Source organism: Esox lucius, chromosome 4, assembly GCF_011004845.1.
Source record: "Esox lucius isolate fEsoLuc1 chromosome 4, fEsoLuc1.pri, whole genome shotgun sequence".
In the NCBI taxonomy this organism is placed as follows: Eukaryota; Metazoa; Chordata; class Actinopteri; order Esociformes; family Esocidae; genus Esox; species Esox lucius.
The window spans coordinates 11,608,560-11,622,427 of NC_047572.1; the positions used below are offsets into that span (position 1 = coordinate 11,608,560).

At 40.0% G+C, this 13,868-nt stretch overlaps 1 protein-coding gene across 8 annotated transcripts in view; it reads left to right on the forward strand.

The window, feature by feature from the left end:
- The first annotated feature begins 1,518 nt into the window (after positions 1–1,518).
- The window catches only part of tnip1 (TNFAIP3 interacting protein 1), a 29,803-nt gene continuing 17,453 nt past the window's right edge, over positions 1,519–13,868 (forward strand). The window contains exons 1-8 of one of the 8 annotated variants that reach the window (XM_010864302.5): positions 5,735–6,106; positions 6,262–6,336; positions 6,732–6,798; positions 7,770–7,968; positions 8,833–8,982; positions 9,130–9,224; positions 9,445–9,504; positions 12,928–13,128. In XM_010864302.5, the coding sequence (XP_010862604.1) occupies positions 6,754–6,798; positions 7,770–7,968; positions 8,833–8,982; positions 9,130–9,224; positions 9,445–9,504; positions 12,928–13,128 (750 nt within the window). In that variant the 5' untranslated portion in view covers positions 5,735–6,106; positions 6,262–6,336; positions 6,732–6,753. The other 7 variants (XM_020045920.3, XM_020045923.3, XM_020045925.3 and 4 more) reach the window with 7 other exon arrangements.

A 13,868-nucleotide genomic window follows, 5' to 3' on the forward strand; every position in this document is an offset into this window, starting at 1 on the left:
AATTTGTCTGAGGAAAATCCAAGGTTATATCCTAGCTTGATCTCTTCACTTCGGTCAATGCCACCGCGGTTCACTATTGGGAGCTGTTTGGGTATCTTCTGGATGCAGTTCAATGAACTGTTGATGTTGGCGGTAGGCACTGGGAACAGCATTAGGATCCAAAAACTCCCTTGTTATGGACCAAATGACACCCTATTCTCTACATAATGCATAATTTTACACCCAAGCACTAGCCTGGTCAAAGTGCACTATATAGAGAATAGAAAATACCCTACTCTGAATAGAGTACCATTAGGGAGTCATCCTCTAATTCTTCCACTGAACAAACTGCACATAAACATTAAGCAGTCCTGAAAACCAGAGAATGTTGTGGTGCTCATAACTGTTTATGGAGTCTTTGATGCCTATTTAAATGACTGGTTTATGTGTTTCACAGGCCATTTTATGTCATGAAAAAACAAATGAAATCTTCAAAGAAACAATTTATTTTCTTCATAAAAGTCAGTCTTATTACAATTTTCTCATGGCAAAAGGTATTTTGCATGACCGATTTGTTGACACAACTCCCATTTTCTATTTTTCAGTTTCCGAGCAGACAAAATGTGTTCACCAAAACAGAATTAGCAACATCATTTCCCCCGTCATAAACCGTTATGTGCGTACAGTTAGAATGTAGTATTTTCAGACAGCTGGGACTATACTGGCCTCTTAATGTCTCACTTTAGCTTCTTCACTGTGACATGCTGTTGGATCTGTTGTGTTCCTGAGAGCTATATGTACGATGTCGTGTGTTTGCGCATGTGTGTGTGAGTGTGTGTGTGTGTGTGTGTGTGTGAGAGAGAGAGAGAGAGAGAGAGAGAGTGCAGCTGTTCTCAAACACTCAAAGTTAAAAGAGGAAAGAAGAAAAAAAGGTAGGGGTTGAGAGACAAGGAAATCCCCTACAGTAGGCCAAGATACATGCCAACAAGCACACTGCACAATTCTGCAGCACAATGCTGCTCATTTAAACCAAGATTAGTGATTAGATTATCTCTATTCAATGTTAATTATTCTATATAAATACATGGCTGTGTAATGTACACATTGAAAGAGAAACGCATCCAAAGTATACGCTCTCTGTGCAACGTACGGTCAAATCATCACCTAGTGTTGCATCATTGTCATGGCTGACAGCGGGGACATAAAAAACTGCAAATATTCCTCAAATCAAATTTCACAGTATGCATTAGACTTGTCTGGCCTTCTGACCTTTGAAAATCGAAGGCTATATAGTGCACACTATTTGTGAAAAAACACACGCAATTCAATCTCCACAACACATTTGTTTTGAGGCGAAAAGATTTCAAGGTACTCTTAAAAGAACAGAACCAACACCCTAGCATAAAGATATGATTGGCTGTTTTTGTTTTGCGGGGTTCAGTTTAGGGAAGGCTATGCTACAAGAGTGCAGTTGGACTGAACCCAGGTCCTGCTCTGTTTTGTTCTGTTCAGGCTGTGAACTGTATGTATCAGGCCCTTTCTCTATGTGGGAATTCCCCATGTCTATCTAAAAACATTGCGTTTGCTTCCCCCCTATTCACCAGTTTCCTTAAAAAGCGCCTCTCGGACACACACTCAGTGTATGGGTAAGTTTATCCTCCTTAGCTTTTGTTGAAATTGCATGTATTGAATTTTGATTAATGGTAGAAGGTAAATAATTTATCATGGCTATGTTTAAGTGTTTTTATAGTTTTGTCGTGCAGAATGAATGCTGACAAATGTACATACGTCATAGCAAGATGGTAAAACATTCATATGCAATTGGTTGGTGATTGTTTATGAATATCTGATGGATTCATTTGATCTAGTATAATAATCTCCTGTACAAAATATCACACTGTGTAATTAAATGAATCTGTTCTTAATTAACTTTTTGAATATTGCAAATGAATCTAGAGGGGTATTTATATAATTTCAAAGTTTTTGTACTCACTATAAAGTGATAAAAGTTATATTGGCATGTTTGACTATTACAGAAAATCGGAGTTATAAAATAATTATCAAAACAAATATCAGGCAGCTTTTGTGAGATTTACCTAATACTATGCACATACCCAACCTAGAATGCTATATTCCAGATGTAGACACTTTATTTTGTGCATAACGAAATAACAAATGTCTCAAAATTCTGTGTTCAAATTTCATTTGAATTAGTATAATGACGCAATTATTTTAGTGACACTGTCATTTTCACTAACATAGTTTAAGCCTTGTCCTGAACTAGGAAACAAACTTAATGCATGGAGATTGGAGCTTTAAATCTTGTTTCAGCTCCTCAATACTCTAAACAACATTTAGCATTTTCTTTTTGTTTCACAGTATAAATATAAAGTAATGCTAAAGAGCATTCCTTCATCTCTAGATGAAGAACAGATGTGAAGAGGACATTTAGTTCCAAATGTGTGTGGGCCAATGCTGTCTGCAAGACAATCAGTCTTGATAGAAGAGTGACAATGGGAGGACAATAGTGACAATTTGACACAGGGCCGGCCCTCCCATTAGGCCAGATTAGATAGACGCCTAGGGCAGCGCTTGAATTTGAGGTGGCATTTTGTCAATTGGCTGCCTCCCACCAGCATGACAATTGGCTGCCGCCCCTGATAGTCGGCATTTTCTTTTGCTTGCCTAGGGCGGCCGTACGTCCAGGGCCGGGCCTGTTTGGACATAAGAAAAATATTGTCATTCCATCACACAAACTACTTTTTTGCTTCTGAACAGTGTCAGTCTGTACAAGTCCATAATGTTTCTCAATTACATATTTCAGTCAATGCCAGTTCTTGTTTAGCTATTCTGGAATTTTCCACAAGATGTCACTATTCACTTTATGGTTGTATCCTGTCGTAAGGACTGAAGCACTGACAGAATTCGATTTGATTGGAAATTAGAAAATTACTGTTCAGAAATCTTTTGTTGTTGTTGATCAGTAGAAAATTTGTATTAGGCTAAGCCTTAACCTTGTTCCAAAGGTTCAAGTATGCACAGGGTACCTTCACATGCTGTCAGGTTATTGAAAGCACCTAGTTCTCAGAGTGAAATGTCACTTGAATGATGAGTTGTTACTAAGTGGCAAGAAATAGGTGGATGATGAACAAAACTAAACCTGAAAGGATTTAGTCTGAGGTATCAGGCTTGTCCCTTTTGCCGCGCAACCTGCTGCCATCTGGTCTGGGTTCGGGGGGGGGGCCAAAACATCTGCAGTCCTCTGCCGAATGATGGATCTACGAATCACCTTGCATCAAGTATCATCTGTATATAACAATTATTATTTGTACATCAGCCAGTCAGTCACAATATACCCATAATACATTATTTACTGTGTTGAATCCCCTCTCCTTTTAACAACACTTTGTGTTTGAGAAGTGTGGAGACCAAAGTGCTGTCATTTTGAAAGTGAAATGTGATCCAATTCTTGCTTGATATAGTATTTCAGCTGCTCAACAGTTCGGGATGTTCAGGATGTTTCAACAGCTTATTTTCTGGTATTACACAACCATTCAGTTGTTAGTCACCAGTCTTTTGTAGCCCCTGTCCCAGCTTTTTCTTTTACTGGCATCAAATTCAAAGTGGGCATATATTTTTCCAGGAACAATAACATTTTTCTATTTCAACATTTGATATGTTGTATTTGTACTTCTTGATATTGAATATAGGGTTTGAATGATTTGCACATCTATCCATTCTTTTTTTATTTCCATTTTCCCCTTATGCTTACCCTTACGCTCCTTATTCACTTCAGACGCAAATAAATGAATGGACTCCAATGGTTCCAAGGCAACCCCACACAGGGCATACAGTACCAGAGCCATGTCCTGGATGAATCCACAATAACCCTTGAAGAACAAAGCTCTCATAGATCAAAACAACACCAATAGGTCAAGGCATAAAAGTAAACAAACTCTATGTCTAGTTTGGGACCGAAGAAGGGAACGCACTGAGACATGACAGCTTTCCTCTTGGTTCACCCTGAAACCATGTGATGTGTGCACCTAATGGATGCCAAGGCTTCCACTACCACCTTCGAAAAGGTGTGAGTTAATAGATGAGACTGAAAGGAAGAACCAAAAACGTGTTGGCCACAGAATCTTGAAAACATTGTTTGATTAGTTAAATTATCAAATGGAAACATGTTTCATTCAGCTCAATGGATGTATACCTATTGGGATGCAATGACAGTAAAAGGTGGTGGGCTGTGAGCATTCTGAATTTGTATACTTACATACATTGAGAGGCCATCGGTCTAGAAAAGGGACTAAACGTTATGCTCCTTTTGAGAACAAGGAAGCACTGTACCAGCAGTCCTGGACCTCTGACATTGCAACAATTATATAGTCTGTCTCTGAATGATAGGGGAAATCTCCATCTTGAGGACTGGGAGCACAGCCATAAGGACAGATGATGTCACTAGGTTGTCAAAAAGGCAGGAAAATCACAGCACACAGGAGCTTGTAACCCATTGGCACTGTGTTTGGGTGACACGCATTCAGCCCTGCCAGTTGAGAGAGAAGGGCCTCCCTTCGCAGTCTGGTGAAACACTGCTCTGCTTTTTAGTTTATTTCAATCCCAAAAAAAATCCAATCCACCTCGCTCGAGAACGATGTGACTGTGGGTTGTCATTACTTAAATTGGGGATATCATGACTTAAATTGTTTGCTTTTAAAGCTTGAACATTTATTAAACTAATACAATTTTAGCTAGCTTGATATGTTATTGTATATTTCTAATGGGAAATTAAAGTTAACTATCTTATTTAACATTGACAATTGACAGACATATTAAATTATTCATATAGATACTGCTAGAAAAAACATTATTAATATTTATCTTGAAAAAGGAAAAGATTTGTGGGGAAACTTAGAGGCTCAAAATATATTTCAGAATATTCCCACTTGTGATTTTGACTTGATTCCATATTATTTAAGAGAAATTTCACAGCAGTTTGTAGTTCCAATTTGACATAAATGTTCCACTTTCCACAATGAGCACACAAAGCCATTAATGTAAAGAAATACTTTCCTCTGTCAGCAACCACGGTAAAAACACGTTTTTATATTCAGACATTTAACAAACATTTGATGTGACCATACTTAAAGAAAATGGACAGGGCTTAGCTCATAGAATACCCAGAGTCTTATCCAACCAATGAAGACAGCGTAAGACTTATTTTGAACCTGAGAAATCATTTGCATTTATTAAAATGTTTAAAGCAAAAAATAATTGAAAAGGTTTTAAGAATTTGGAAAAGTTGTCTGGCCGTTTTTAGAACAATATGTACTTACGTTTTTATTACAATTAACAAAAACGTTCAGGTCAGTGGTCTAGGTTGCTGCCCTCAATGCACATGTATTGCGTCATTATGATTCTGAGCCCAGACCTATTCCAGGATTTTCCCCACTAACTTTTCCTAATTTCTTTTTCAAATATTGCAGTAAAATGCCCTCCAAATGCATCAAATGAATATTTTTTTATTGTATTAATGTATTAAAACAAATATGTATTTTATATGCCAATCAATGACTGTAAAAGTTGTCCTTTCTAGAATTATTTTAGTTATTAACTAAGTTTCTATGAAAATGTAGGATTTATTGCAAATGTATTTACTTTTAAAATCATTATTATGTAATAACATTAATAATATTATCATATTATTTTGTGAAAGATCTATTTTAATATCAGTTGGAATAGAATGTCGGAATACAATACTAACTTTACCTGGAATTTCTGTTGAATGTCTGAATATACAGCCAACTTTACCTCGATAATTCGCCTTAAATTAAACATTTTTAAAAATTAAGTCGAGGGACTTTATAGCACTAATGTAGAAGGTCATCGGTTCAAGCTTTCCTTCCCCCAATCGGTAATTACTGTATTTACCAGGGTTTTAGAAAAACCTTTCACTCTCTGTTTAATACGTAACCAGTCTGACAAGCTTCTGCATTGGTTGGCCTGGTTGTCATGCACAGCTGTTTACAACATCAAACGAGAACGAGGTGGAATTTCCCAGGTTACAGCAGAAACCACTTCCGCAAATGGTGTCTGGGCAAAACGAAGAAGCCACTGAAGCAGAAAGGTAGCTAACACAAATGAACGTTGTCTTTGTTATTTGGTTAACGTTACATTAATTGAAATCAACTATAGCTGGATTCGAATATATGTTGATGCGTAGGAACTAGCAAGTGGCTAGAAAGCTAATTAGCTAGCTCACTATCTGTCTGTGTTGAACAGTAGTACTGTACCTCAGTGAGCAAAGGAGACTGGACGGTGGAGGCCGGGCCCGTCATAACAGGCTCATATATTCAGGTAGCTAACTACTGATTAAACTGTCTGTCAGATCTCTTTTGTTATGTTAGGTAGCATTTGCATGACAATCATCTAGCTAGCGTAACTAGCTAGTTAGATAAATATCGACAATTAGCTAACGTACTACGTTCTTGATCATGTAAACATAGCGTTAACATTAGCTTACTAAACAGTCAAATTGTTTTTCGTCATCCTAGCAAACACAGTAATTGAGATGGCTGGCAAGCTTGTTTGTTAGCTGGCTAGCTAACGTTAGCTTCATGACTTGCTATCATTGAGCGTTTTTTAGCCATCAGCAGCAGTGTACGATATCAGATGTCACTGCGAGATATGTTGTGCTCGCTTGTCATCTAGCTAATCAGGGGCCATTATCTTTTCTGGACTGGATACTTTAGCCACCTCTTCCTCTAATCAATAATGAACGAAGAAAGGATGAGATTGAGAGGACGAAAAGACGCCAGAGTGAGTTGGGTCATGTTGATGTGGTGTTGTAACGTTAGGTGGATCATCGCATTTCATGACAGCATTCAGCTTTCATAGATTTGAATGATGATTTTTTTCTAAAATTAAATGTTGGCTTTCATTTTCACATTTTGCCACTGATACGCAACTGCATCAGCAATTTTTTTGTGATCCTATCTACTTAGGACATGTTCATCTGGTTAATTATAATACACATTTTTTATGTTGCATCTGTCAGTTTAAAATTGCATGATCATTCTTAAAAGGGGCATTCTCTGGTGTGGCTTTTTCATAACATGAGCTGTGACCTTTTATCAATGAATGACTTGACAACATTGTGTGTGTGTGTGTGTGTACACATTCAAATGATTGTCTTGAAATGGCTTTTGCAGAAGTTCCCTGTTGGCGATGGCATTTAAATGTGATTCTTTGCATTGTAAATGGTTTTGAGGCTGGGAAACAAAACAATCCTTGTAATGTAACCAAACTTCTTCCCCCATCTGAGGTATCAGGATTAGCCATCCGTTCCACAATACTAATCAGTATCTCAAGGGCTGCTTGTTTTTTCTTGCTACAGCTAATTGACATGGCCAACATTGGTTGTCTCTGCCATATCAACTACTTGTCACTTATTGTCATGCCAAGAGGTTGACGTGATATAGTGGAAATATATCTGGGACTAGGCTACCAAGGTCTCCCATGGCTGTAATAAAAGCTATTGAGCACAGTCAGTATACACCCGTTCCGTAACTACCCTTACGAACAGGCATTTAAATAAATGCCGGAACGGAGTTCCAGCATCCGGTTTCAGGGAGGAAGCTAGGTTGGAGATGACTGAATTCCTGAAAACAGGATGTGTCCGTTTTCTGGGAACTTCGCAGATGGCCTTCTAACCTCCCAAGCAATTCCGGCGCTGTCTTTCCTGTTGATACTTCCTCACTGACCCATTTGCATCTCTATGGTTCCTCCAGTTCCGAGCGCCATGCCTTGTAAGTGAAGCCGTGGCGATGGAAGGAAAAGGGCCGTATCGCATCTATGACCCAGGCGGGGGTGAGGTCAAGGTCAAAGAGGCCAGGGAGGAGAACAGCAGCGCAGGAGGAGGAAGCTACAGACAACTCCTGGAAGAGAACAGTGTGCTCAGAGAGAGGATGAAAGGACTCCGGAGCTTAGGTACTTACTTGGTTTGTGAATCTCATCTACTCTTATTAAACATTATGATCCTGATGTCCCGCGGACAGACCAGGCCTACCTAAACTGCATGCTTTCGTGGGTAGACAGAGTGTCAACGTAATTGAGCGTATGACCAGATTTGCGGAGGTGTCAGTTTTGGGATAACCAAAGTCTTTACGATCCCATGTGAGACCACAGCTCTTCAGACAACATCGCTAGCATCTCCGTGTATTTGTTGGTGCCTAATTATGACACCGTCAAGCACAGCCAAATGTGAGTCACCTTTATGCTAAGCAGTCATTTACATATACCCAGAATTTGACTTTGTGTAATGGCACAAATCGAGAAAACCACAGATCCCAAGACGACTACATCACTACTCACCCTGGGCTATCAAAATGAGTGTTTTGACTTCATACAATTTCCTTTCCATCAGCACGCCAGTAACGGATGTGGTTAGACCTGATTCCATTCTTTGGCGCTGCAGGGAGTTTCTGTGTCAGCATCGTCTTGGTTCCGGGTCAGCGTGGTTCATTCTTTGGTAATGTGCTGTAAAGTATCACCGTGACTGCGGAACCTGTGTTCTCACCGGGGCTGGCATAGTTCAGTTGTTAGTCATCAGAAGGCTCTGCGACATAGTGCTAATGTCATTCCTCGGTCTATGACTAGACATTTCAGAAGACGTGTATGGTTAACGCATTTGGCTACACAACCCCATCCCAAATTAGCCCCCGACTGCCCTCGAATGCCGTTCCTCTGGCTGGTTCGTTCTGATGACCGGGTGACGTTCTGGTGGAGGTCGGTTCCTACTGTCAGTGGACAGTGCACTTAGTGTGTGTGTGTTTGTGTTTGTGTTGCACGTAGGGGACTTGTTGGAGGAGTCTCAGTCTGAGGCTTCCAAGCTGCGCCAGCGCGTAGAGGAGCTGGTCCGAGACAACGAGGCCCTGAAGTCGTCCAGCTACAGCGTGGCTGCCAGCCTCTGCACAGGAGGCCCCACCCAAGCTGAGACACAGGGTACGCTCCCTCTATCTAATCAGGAACCGCGACGTGCCACCGTTAATATTCACAGCCAGGTCGTCAGGTTTCGAGGCGTTTGGGTAGTTTGTAAAACTCCCTGAGGCGTCTCTGTGACTACGTTTTGATCCTTGACACTTCCTGCAGGTCAGGGTAAGCTTCACAGCCAGCGTGTCGCAGACCAGAGAGAGAGCCAGGCGGGTCCCTCAACGGGGAAGGCCCTGTCGCCCGAGAAGCCCTGTGTGAGTACGGAGCGTGTGGTAAACAGTGAACACTTCAGGCCGTGCTGTTGTTGTACCGTCGTCTAGTTCTACTGGTTTTGGGCTGCAAGCTAAACAAGCAAATGGTTTCATTTTGTCCGGGTTCATTCGCATTAGAAGTGCCGAATCCCGGCACCGCATTAGTATACTGAGCAGTCGCATTGGTTTAAAAATACTGTTCACTCTCACCTTTCAAATGTAGGAAGGTCTTTCTGAGTTTGAGGTGGTGAATATGGAGGAGAAGACATGCGATATCCATACGGTAAGACCAATGTGGGACTTTTACAGATGTTTTACTTATGTTTTCTACATTTAGGACCTCTACAATGCATCTGTTTGTTTAGATTAAATAAGTTAGGCAAGGTTAAACACTATCTCTTAATAAACAAATCCATCCATGGATTAAAGTGCGGGAAAGCAGTTTTTCTTTCCTAGGCTTTCTGGTCTTTTTTGGTAATTTTTCTTGTATCAAAAATATTCTCCCATGACTCAATAGTTTACTAACCCAATATGGGTAGCTCCATCGTGAGTCAGCGCAGGGAAAGTCCGGGATTCTTACTGACCACTCACGCTTACAAACGTGCACACATTAACAACACACGTATCCTTTATGTACAGTAATGCCTGCGTGCTGTTAGGGAGTGATGGCGAGACAAGGAAGAAAATCACTGTAATTGACCGTATATATGTAAGTGGTTCTAGCCTAATCGGATGAATAAACTCTGGGAAAACAAGGCTTTAAAGTCTCTTCTCTGGTTGCCAGAATCGATACTTCCAATCCAGACGTTGTTTTCGAGAAACGCAAAAAAATCTCCCGTACATGGTTGTTTTTTCTTTTTACCCAGACATTTGAAAATGTGTTTTTATTGAACTGAATGTATATCAGAGGTTGAAAAGGGAGATTCATTGTTTACTATGGGAATTCTTCCTTACGCCCTCTCCTCATATTTCCTACGCAGGCACGCGGAGAGAATCACATGCAGTCGCACAACGAGATGGAGGGAATGGGGTTACGAGTAGGGTTTCCACCCTTTCCGTAAAATACAAACATTCCTTAGTTCACTGAAAAAAACGCGTTATGTTTTTTTGATCACATTAATAATCGGTCGGTTTAATGCCCAGAAAGGATATCCTGGGCATTTCGTGTCTGACATTCAAATAAACACAGCCTTAAGTTTGTCTTGTTACTGATAATCTTGGTAGGCCTCGCGCCTGTGTGAGCTGGCTGTGTGCGCACGCTTCAAAGCTATACCGTTGTGGTGGTAACAATGAGGCACAGGAGAAATTTGACAGAAGTGGAATAATCTGATGCAGATTCGATAAACGTGCAGTTTTTCTGTGTATCTATTATATTATGATTTAATTTATGATTTGATATTTACTAGAGCAGGAAGTATTAACTGAGCAGTTACGGACAGCTATCTAGCAGGCTCTGTAGCGCTTCATTCAAGCAACATGTGGCAGTAACTGCTGTTGCAAGCAGCGCTAAATGCCAATGGTTGTGTTTTGCTGTATTGTTGGAGACTTGAAGCCTCTAAACGCCTGTTGGTAAATTGGGACCTTTGGTGGCGTTAAGAATTTACATGAATGATATTACTGATGTAATACGCAGGCAGTTTGTACTAGAGGTTAAGCATGTAAGTGGAATTGTTATTATTATCATAAAGTCTATATATTATACATGGTAATGTAAAGGTTAATGCAACTTTTTCTACAGCTTAAAATTAGAAATGTCACTTGAAATAGTTAAGTAAAATGGCATGCGTCAAAGGTCTGTGTGATATTGTTGCAGTGAACCTGCTTAAACGCAGGAAATATAGCCACATAAATTTACAGGAGACGTTACAGTGGATGCAAGAACGCTGGCGAATACACCCTTTTCATGTACTCAGGAAGTCTGAAACGTATCAGTGTTGTCACCTGGAAACTACAGTAGCCTTGGTATTACTTGGTATCGGAAAAAAAAGAAAATCAGTGGGATCGCTTATTTCTACTGAGGGATCCGTCCTCTTCTATAGACTATTGCGTAGGAGTAATGTTTTGGTTATGTTCATTTTAGGCTCTAGGCCTAGAACTGCACTAATGACATTAGAATATAGGCACATGTTACGTTTTAATTATAGGTAATTGTAGAGTAAGGTTGTCACCTTATAAAGTGGGATCTGGTGTGGCCTGTTATTTTTCTCTTCTCACTGAAGGTGATTGAAAACAATGGAGATATTGCTTTGGTAGGTAAATCCAATATTATGGCTTTCTGACAAAGGAGAATGGAAAGTTGGCTGGGGACATTGTAACGCTAATTAGATCCCCTCTGAGACCAGACAACATTATTGGTTTTCCATGTTGATGAGAGCCAGTAGCCTATTCCTAACCCGCATTTAGGATAAAGGCCCAATACAAGGAATTTGATTGATTTGATTTCGTTCTAGGCTATTCACTGTCAATTGATAGGCTAGGTTAGAAGTAATTGTCAGTTTAACCCGGCTTTATTGATATTCATTCACTCATCTGTTTCATGTTGTTCCGTTGTAGGCTGAATTTACGCTTACTATATGGTAGCATTCATATTGGTTTTAATGTGGGTTTCACCATTTATTTATTCAGGCTTCAATTCTTTTGCCTCCTTATTGAGTCTCATTTGTTCTCCTTTACAATTAAGATATTTAATTTGTCTTATCTCTGTCATCTCACAATATTACTAATAATATATGGGGGGAGAGCAGCCCCAGTTGTGGAATATTATGTTAAATATTATGGTATTAGAGTCCTGTGCCAGTACCAGTTATTGAAGTTCCTCCTTTAAGCTCAGAAATTACATTGTAGTTTCCATTAGACAGTTCTGCAACCTTAAAAGGGTACAAATAGATTTGTGACTTACCAAAATATGGAGTTTTGCTGAGCAACTATGGTATTTCATACTATTGTGTGTGGAATGTTCTTCCCAGAAAGGTTGAAATGGAAGTGTACATGCCGCCGAAGGCCTATCTTGCCTGGAATGACTCTATTGCTCCCTCTCTCCTTGCCTCCCCAAAGCCCTTGGGAGGAGAATGTCTCAGAATGGAAGGAGCAATGATTTATTCCTCAGTGGAGAGCATGTACAAAGTATTAAATTGAGAATCATTTCAGTGAAGAGATTTGTTTCTTGCTAATTATTATATAGTCCTTTTGTTTGAAAGGACGCTTAGTGAAGCTCAATATTTGGTAAGTGGTGAATGAATGATGACATCCTAACTTGCAAATCTTTGTAATGGAAACTTGAAGGAATTATCCTGAGCCAAGAGGGGGAACTCTAAGCTCAGGTACTGACGCAAAATTGTCTTAACTACTCATCAAATCCAAATTATAGGAAACTTATGAGACATTTCCTCAAATGTACAAACCCTAGCCCTTCTGAGTCAAATGTAAACACTTTGTTGCACAAAATGTACAATACTTCATTGCAAATAGGATATGGAGAACTACTTCCAGTCCAGTCAGCAAGACACGGGGGGACAGAGTTTCCATTTGTCTGAATACCAAACTAGCAATCAGATCAGACTTTTTCTTACATGGAGTATATAGGAAGTATGTATGCCAGCGTTGTCATTACTGTAATAGTACAGTGATGCAAAGCAGTGTGAACCTGAAATCTAATCTAACCGTGCCTTTTGCTAAATACATGACCTGGCTCATTTCACCCACACAGACGGGCGCCGTGGCGGGTCCGCTTCCGCAGGAAAACCAAGAGTTGGCCAGCCAGTTGCAGCGCCTGGAGAGTTCCTTCAGTATCTTTGCGGAGGAGTCCAACCCCAATCAGCTCCTAGCACACCTGGGTCGCATGGCCGTTGAGTTCCACCACCTCTCCTCCAAGGTCCAGAAGAACGAGCAGAGGACATCCCTCCTACAGGTAACTGACGGGCCGACCAGACCACGTTAGACTGGCCTGGATCGTTAGCCTGTATGACCCAGTTTGGGATAGAAAACACACCATGTTAGATCACGTTTCAATGTTACTTTTTGTTAAGGATGTCGGCCTTGGTTGATTTTTGCGGTCTGACGTCTGTATGGCGAACAAACGATTTGGATTGTTTATCGTTCTAGATATTCAATCAACTGGTTCTTAGTGGGTTTTTTCTGTTTCTGTTCCCCAGATACCAAGTAAAACTGTCAAATGACCAAACTAAATGTATCACAAGTAATAGTTAATCATGAGTAGTTGCACATTAATTTGCTCACATTTTATTAATTGTTTGGACTTATAGCTCTTTTCTAGATACCCAAAGTGCATTACTGTGTAGTAAAGGAGGGGTTTAATGTATGTGAGTTATCATAACTTACACTTTATGATAAATGTCATGTGATAAAAAAAAATATATATGTAATTTCCGTGACCGCAGAGAGTCAGGATTCCCATTTAAAATCAGTTTCAGTTTTATGTTTTGGAGGCAATATGATACAGAAGACCAACCACAGAATGACTTTCCTACAGGTTCCTGCATGACAATTGCAGTGAAATGAAAGATTGTAAGCAAACTTTGTTTCAGCGGCAGGACACAGTTATAAATCATAGGATTTACCGCAATATGTGTGTGTTGTGTGTGTTGTGTGTGTGTGTGTGTGTGTTGTGTATGTAGTCCATTTATATGG